This window comes from Galeopterus variegatus, unplaced genomic scaffold (assembly GCF_000696425.1).
Source record: "Galeopterus variegatus unplaced genomic scaffold, G_variegatus-3.0.2 Scaffold1721, whole genome shotgun sequence".
Lineage (NCBI taxonomy): Eukaryota > Metazoa > Chordata > Mammalia > Dermoptera > Cynocephalidae > Galeopterus > Galeopterus variegatus.
This window is the reverse complement of record NW_007727832.1, coordinates 103596-110935: the sequence shown is the minus strand read 5'-3', so window position 1 is coordinate 110935 and position 7340 is coordinate 103596. Positions and strand designations below refer to the sequence as shown.

The 7340-nt window shown below is 58.4% G+C and overlaps 1 protein-coding gene across 2 annotated transcripts in view; it reads left to right on the top strand.

Moving 5' to 3' along the window:
- The window catches only part of TBC1D16 (TBC1 domain family, member 16), a 70214-nt gene that overhangs the window by 56439 nt on the left and 6435 nt on the right, over positions 1-7340 (top strand). For both annotated transcript variants that reach the window (XM_008578572.1, XM_008578571.1), the window contains exons 5-9: positions 223-387; positions 884-1032; positions 1733-1867; positions 2643-2829; positions 4881-5060. In XM_008578572.1, coding sequence (XP_008576794.1) covers positions 223-387; positions 884-1032; positions 1733-1867; positions 2643-2829; positions 4881-5060 — 816 coding nt within the window. The remainder of the gene's footprint in view (positions 1-222; positions 388-883; positions 1033-1732; positions 1868-2642; positions 2830-4880; positions 5061-7340) is intronic.

Genomic DNA, 7340 nt, shown 5'->3' with positions numbered 1-7340 from the left:
GAAGGGAGCAGTGAGGGAAACCGATTTGAAGATGAAGGTATTTTCATTTTAATTGCATCTAATTACACTTGCCATGTAGGGGTTTGTATGCAGGGGGACAGCTCTGCCCCCTCCTTTCAGAAGAGAGAGAGAGGCTTTTAAATCCTAGGAAAAGCAAGGCTGGCTTCTGAAGCCGTGCACTGGAGACACCTAACTTTGCCCCGTTCTCCTCCCACCCGGCAGGCCGTCCACGAAAAGACGCGCATGCAGTTCTCAATCCGGCGTCCCAAGCTGCCATCCTCGGAGACCCACCCTGAGGAGAGCATGCACAGGAGGCTGGACGTGTCCGCCTGGCTCAGCCACCTCAATGAGCTGGGCCAGGTGGAGGAGGAGTACCAGTTGCGGAAGGTGAGGCCGGGCCCACCTGGCCGGGGACCAGGAGCCGGGAGGAAGGAGGGTGGGGCGGCTGCAGCCCTGGGACCTGCCTCGGGAGGGTCCCGTTCCCTCGTGTGAGGTTCTCTGTGAGGTTCAGCACCGATAAAGCAATCAAAGCTGCTGCATTGGAAAAAAAAAAAATCCCAAGCGGGTTTGGGGGATACCGTGTCAGCCAGCACAGAAGAGTTTGCAGAGAAATGCAGCATTTCCAAAACCAGGGATTAGGCCACGACGTGAGAACGACACATTAATCTGAGCGCCACCCCGGGGGGGCATTGACATTGAAATGAGCCGGTTTGTGTCCTGTATGGGAATTGAGGGCCGGTGCTTTCCCCTTGTAAACATGTGCAAATCACAGGGATCTGAATCGAGCCACTCCACAGCCACCGAAACACACATCTCTGGGGATCTGGGGGTTCTTTGAGCTGCCCTATTTTCTCTCCTCCCCAACTTTTGCGGCTTCCTCCAGGCCATTTTCTTTGGTGGCATTGATGTGTCAATCCGGGGAGAGGTCTGGCCCTTCCTGCTGTGCTATTACAGCCCCGAGTCCACGTCGGAGGAGCGGGAGGCGCTGCGGGCCCACAAGCGCAGGGAGTACGCTGAGATCCAGCAGAAAAGGTAACCGCCGGCCCGGCCGGCCCACCCCGCTGAACCGCGGAGGAAAATGCCATTTGAAGAGGCAATTTGAGGTGTAATTCAGCATTGATAATACGCTTCGTGACCCATGGTTTCTTTCGAAAATGGGTCTCCCAGGAGCGTGAGTGATAGGGTGGGATGAGAGCCGTCATTATGCCGGGGGCTTGGGCCTCAGGACTGTGGGGCTCGTTAGCTCACATGTCAAGCTTCTAGAATTCTTGTGCAACAGACTTAACCAGGCGCTGACATGCCACAGCTGAAGGCTGGACTTCGAGCAGGGCCTCGAGGGGAAGGAATTGGGAGTTTCAGGCTGCTAAGGCCCACGTGGCTTTACTAACCCTGGAGCTGCGGTCAGCTCTTCTCTCCACCAGGCTGGGACTGGAGGAAGCCCTGTTACCCACAGGGCTGTGCCCAGCTCCCCCCAGGACATTGGGGACTGGGCGAGGTCCCCCGTTACCCACTGAGCTATGCACCGTGGGGACGCTGGGACGGTGAGGCTGAGTCCATGCTGGGGAAAGCCATGGATCCATACTACTCACCCAAGCCACAGCTTGTCACCAGCAGCAGCAGCCCAGCTCCCACTAGGGCACAGGGTTGGGGGAAAGGCCCCTTCCTGGGCTGTGTACTGCCACCGCCCCCACGTGCTGCCCACTGACCTGGCCGGCGCTCTGCCCCACGCCAGGCTCTCCATGACTCCCGAGGAGCACAGAGCATTCTGGCGCAACGTGCAATTCACTGTGGACAAAGACGTGGTTCGGACAGATCGGAGCAACCAATTCTTCCGAGGGGAAGGCAACCCAAACGTGGAGAGCATGAGGTACCCACGGCCTGTGCCAGCACTTCCCCCCCTGTTCCTTCCTCATCTGCATGTTGGGGGGCCTTGGCTGACCCCCTGGGCACGGAGCCTAACAGTGGCTTTCTGCAGGGTCTTTCCTCCATATTCATACAATGAAGGCCCCGCAAGTGGTGGATGAGCTCTGCATGGGCCATTGCATCCCAGGGAAGCCACTCAGGTCCCTCCTGGGAGTGCCAGCAAAGCCCCCTACCCCCTGGGCACCCATCCAGACTGTCCTTGCTTGGCTCACACCAAACATGGACGAGCCTCCCCATAAGTCCTCTCCATCTCCCAATGGGTGGTCCTCCAGTGACCAAGACACACAGGGCCAAAGGCTGGCATCTTTGACATTCTGCAGCAGCCTCGCAAAAAACTGCACAAAATAAGCAATCTGTAAGAACATCCCTGCCAGCCCGCCCTTGGCACAGGCAGTCAACCATGAAGAAAATCAGACCCTCGTTCCTCCGTGCCCCCTGCTCTCGAGGCTCTGGGGCTGGCCAGCAGCCGGTTGCAGGCCATCACCTTTTGCAAAGCAAGGGCTGTTGTCTGGATCTAGAGCTTGGGCTCTCGAGACAGACACAGAGCTGCCCGGCACCTGCGATCAGACGCTTCCTTCCTCCGAGATCAAGGCGAATGAGGGGGCCCAGACAGCTGGGGTCTTCAGCCCGGGGTTCTGTGGGCCCCCCACATGCCACAGTGAGGGCCATAAGGGCAGGTTGGGCCATGCCCACCCTCTGCACTCTTCCCACCTTGCCAGGAGGATCCTGCTGAACTACGCTGTGTACAACCCAGCCATCGGCTACTCCCAGGGTATGTCGGACCTGGTGGCGCCCATCCTGGCCGAGGTCCTGGATGAATCAGACACCTTCTGGTGCTTTGTCGGTTTGATGCAGAACACGATCTTTGTCAGCTCTCCTCGGGACGAGGACATGGAGAAACAGCTGGTGAGGCTCGAGGACACGAGTGTGTACACGCGTGTGTGTGCGAGCGTGTGTATATTGGAGGGCCCTGGGGGAGCCCATACTGCTGTCTCCTCTTGCTGCCAGGGGTCTCGTGGTGTTGTGTGGCTTCGCTGTTGTGGGTCTGCGGGCAGCAGGGATACCAGGACAGGCGATTCTGGTGGGATGTGAGCAGCTTGGCCCCAGGCTCCAGGGAAAAGCCAGCTGCCTCCAGGAGGGACGCTTTTCCAGGTCTTTGGGGATGGTCCCCCCTCACCCACACACGCTCCCTGCAGGACCAGAGGCTGGGCTACAGAGACACTCCCCTGGTGGTGTCCCACCCTCCTGCACGTAATGACCAGCCCAGGTTCCCTGGCAGGCAGGGCAAGGAAGGGGAGGCCCCATCACACCCAGCCCTGTGAGTTATGAAATGGATCCTCAGGTGCACAGGGCTGCACCCTGCAGGAATTCAACACAGCCGAGGCTCCTGGGTGAGGACAGGAACAGAAGGGGCTCCTGATGCCACCTGAGGCACCCAGGCAGATCTCACATCCCCACCCCAAGGACAGTTGGCATGCCTCCCCTCGAGGCCTCTCCAAAAGGATCAGCCATATGGAGGCCAGGCAGCGCTGAATGCCAGGGGAGGCAGAGCTGGGAGGGCCAGCGTGCAGTCCAGGGACCCAGTTCACATTCTCGCTCCTTGTCATCTGTGTGTACCAAACACCTGCCAGGTGCTGTTGCCAGGCACTGGGACATGATCCCACCCTCCCATCCATGAGAAAGCTGGGACTGGAAGCTGACCATGTGGCAGAGGATGCCGGGCACCTGGGGAGTGCTGCAGAAAGTGCCGGGTAGACAAGGACGGCAGGCATCCCGGGTCCCTGGACGGCCCGTGGGGTCTGGCCCTGAGGTTCAGCTGAGCAGGGCATTCCGGGTAGTGACCCTGAGTGGCCCGGTCTTGCTGGACCAGACGTGTCATGAGCAGTGAGGGTAGAGCCAAATGGGGCCCTCTTACTCCAGGGCCAAGGAGTGGAACTAAGCCGAACACAGGAGAGGACTGAGGGTGAGGGACCGGGAGCAGGGAGGTGTGGGCAGGAAGGTGAGGGCTATCCTGGCTGGGGCTGGCGGTGAGGCATCCGTGAGGGGTGTCAGCTGCATGTGTGAACTTGACCTTGATGTGGGCAGCAGGGTGGAGAAACTGACCAGGTGGAAGGATCCTCGGAATCCTGCAACCAGCTGTGCGGCTCCAACTGCTGTCCCAAGTAGGAACAGTGGGCCATTGTGTAGGTGGGGGTGTGGCCCCAAGCCCCCGGATGTCCCCAACTGTGATTTAGCCCCACCTGTTCACGCTGACCCCAGCAGGCCTGCTCACTCTGTGTCATCCTGCGTCTGTGTGACGTCAGGTTTCCACGGCACCTGGGAAGCAGTTACAAGGCCTGACGCCTCTCACCCCTGATGGCTTGCAGCAGCACATGGCCAGGTGACTCATGAGCTGCCGGAGACTGATGTTCCAGTGGCACTGGTGAAGTCAGCAGCCCGAGCCCAGGCGCTGCCAGAAATAGCCTTGATATTGTCCCACGTCACAGGGAGGTGAACTTATGCTCAGGAATCGAGCGTCCTGGGGCTCAGACACATCCCCTGCCAGCTCTAAATCAGCTCTGGAACGTGATGGATCTCGGTGACCGGAGCGGAGGGGGGTTGAGTGGGGGTCCCATGGATGACCTGCTCCCCTTGCCAGGAGTGGTGGGAGTTAGAAACAGCCCCTGCTTGGCGGCTGAGAGCGGTTGTCTTCCCGGCTGTAGAGCCACTCCTCTGCCTTGCCATGGCCTCCTGAACAGTCTTAGGTCGGGGACAACCTGGCAAAGAGAGGTGTGAGCCAAACTGCAGCGGCAGGATGAAATAAGCTGGCGGCAGATATGCGTACTGGGCGGGGACCCCCTGTGTGTGCTTTTCAAGGTTGGGGCGGCTGCAGAAAGGGCCCGGTGGGAGTCGGCTGTCTGGGCCAGGTGGACAGGCCTGCACGGGCCCGGAGCTGACGTGTCCCACCCTGCTTCCAGCTGTACCTGCGGGAGCTGCTGCGGCTGACGCACCTGCGTTTCTACCAGCACCTGGTCTCGCTGGGCGAGGACGGTCTGCAGATGCTCTTCTGCCACCGCTGGCTCCTGCTGTGTTTCAAGCGGGAGTTCCCCGAGGCCGAGGCGCTGCGGATCTGGGAGGCCTGCTGGGCCCACTACCAGGTGAGCCGGCGCAGCACGGCTGGGACCACAGCCCCTGAGCGATGGCCCCCTTCCTGTGGCCAGCCTTCGAGGATGGCAGGGTGCAGGCATCACCATGCTCCTCCTCAGGGGTCCCCCTCCTCCCTGCCCCCCCATCCAACCACCCACATACCACACGTCAGCCTCTCACGCAGCAATGACTTTCTGGTCCCATGTGGCTGGATTCAGACCTTGCAACTCACCTCCCAAGTAACTGAAATCCATGCAAATTGCCCACTGACTGTGCTCATTACCACGTTCTGGGGCTGAGCTCCCTCCTGTCACAACCAATCAGTGTGAGAGACATCAGTGGGGCCGAGAGAGGCCATGGCAGCTCGGGACTGTTCTGCCATGGAGGTCCAGCTCGCCCCGCCACCCTTCTGCTCAGGGAGAGGACTGGAGATCCTGCTGCCCCACAGCCCCTCGGAGAGCCCCAGATCAGTGCTGCCAACTCCCACTTGTCCTTGACCTTCATCCATGTCCCCTCGGCAAATGCCCCGACTCTGTCCCATGGCCTCAATGCCCGAGCTAGGGACAAGCTGGCGGTGTTAAAGGATAGGCAAGTCTCTTTGAATCCATCAGCCTCTAAAAAAAATAGTATCAACGCATCCAGGAGGGGAGGACCTTTCCACGAGAGCGGGCTCCATGCTCCATTCTCCACTGCGGAGCTTCCATGAGACAAGCTTGGTGGAGAGAGATGAGCGCCCGCCGGCCCAGGGAGGTTTGCGCTGGCATTTCCCACCCTTACCACTGTCACAGGGGATTCCAGCTGATGAGAGTGAGCCAGAAGAAATGAATGAGCGAGGCTGGTCCACGAGCCGCCTTTGCATTTACTGGTCCTGGCCTGCTGGGTCTGGGCTGCGTGTCCTGCCTGCATTAGCATGCTTGACATGGACAAGGGTGAAATATCTGTACCAATAAAGGGAAGCATGGCACGGATGGTCCAAAATGCTACATCTTCTGCGTTGCAAGTTTTTCCAAAAGCAAATTCACCACCCTTGTTCCGTTACATTTAAGCTAATGATACCAGTGAGCCCCGAGCATCGCCCAACTGGCGGGGCCATTTCTCANTAGAATTCTTGTGCAACAGACTTAACCAGGCGCTGACATGCCACAGCTGAAGGCTGGACTTGGAGCAGGGCCTCGAGGGGAAGGAATTGGGAGTTTCAGGCTGCTAAGGCCCACGTGGCTTTACTAACCCTGGGGCTGCGGTCAGCTCTTCTCTCCACCATGCTGGGACTGGAGGAAGCCCTGTTACCCACAGGGCTGTGCCCAGCTCCCCCCAGGACATTGGGGACTGGGCGAGGTCCCCCGTTACCCACTGAGCTATGCACCGTGGGGACGCTGGGACGGTGAGGCTGAGTCCATGCTGGGGAAAGCCATGGATCCATACTACTCACCCAAGCCACAGCTTGTCACCAGCAGCAGCAGCCCAGCTCCCACTAGGGCACAGGGTTGGGGGAAAGGCCCCTTCCTGGGCTGTGTACTGCCACTGCCCCCATGTGCTGCCCACTGACCTGGCCGGCACTCTGCCCCACGCCAGGCTCTCCATGACTCCCGAGGAGCACAGAGCATTCTGGCGCAACGTGCAATTCACTGTGGACAAAGATGTGGTTCGGACAGATCGCAGCAACCAATTCTTCCGAGGGGAAGACAACCCAAACGTGGAGAGCATGAGGTACCCGCGGCCTGCGCCAGCACTTCCCCCATTCCTTCCTCATCTGCATGTTGGGGGGCCTCGGCTGACCTCCTGGGCACAGATGAGCCTAACAATGGCTTTCTGCAGGGTCTTTTCTCCAAGTTCATACAATGAAGGCCCCACAAGTGGTGGATGAGCTCTCCATGAGCCACCGCATCCCAGGGAGGCTACTCAGGTCCCTCCTGGGAGTGCCAGCAAAGCCCCCTACCCCCTGGGCACCCATCCAGACTNAAAATACTATATAGATGAGTATTTGGGATATAAAAACGAACACAAAATAACATTAAAGAGACCTTTGGGCAGACTCTTTGATAAATCCTAAACAACAAGAAGGGAAAAAAAAGGAAGGAAGATGGGAGGGAGGGAAGAAAGAAGAAAAACTATAGCATAATTTATTTATTTTGGTAGTAGAAAGATCAACCATGAACCTGTGAGTTATGAAGTTGCATTTCTGGTGCTAGTTAAGTTTTTACTAAGCTATGTTACCTTTGTAATACCTTTGTTCTCTTTGTGATTCAGTTTTTGTTTTTTGCTGCTGCTGTGTGTGTGTGTGTGTGTGTGTG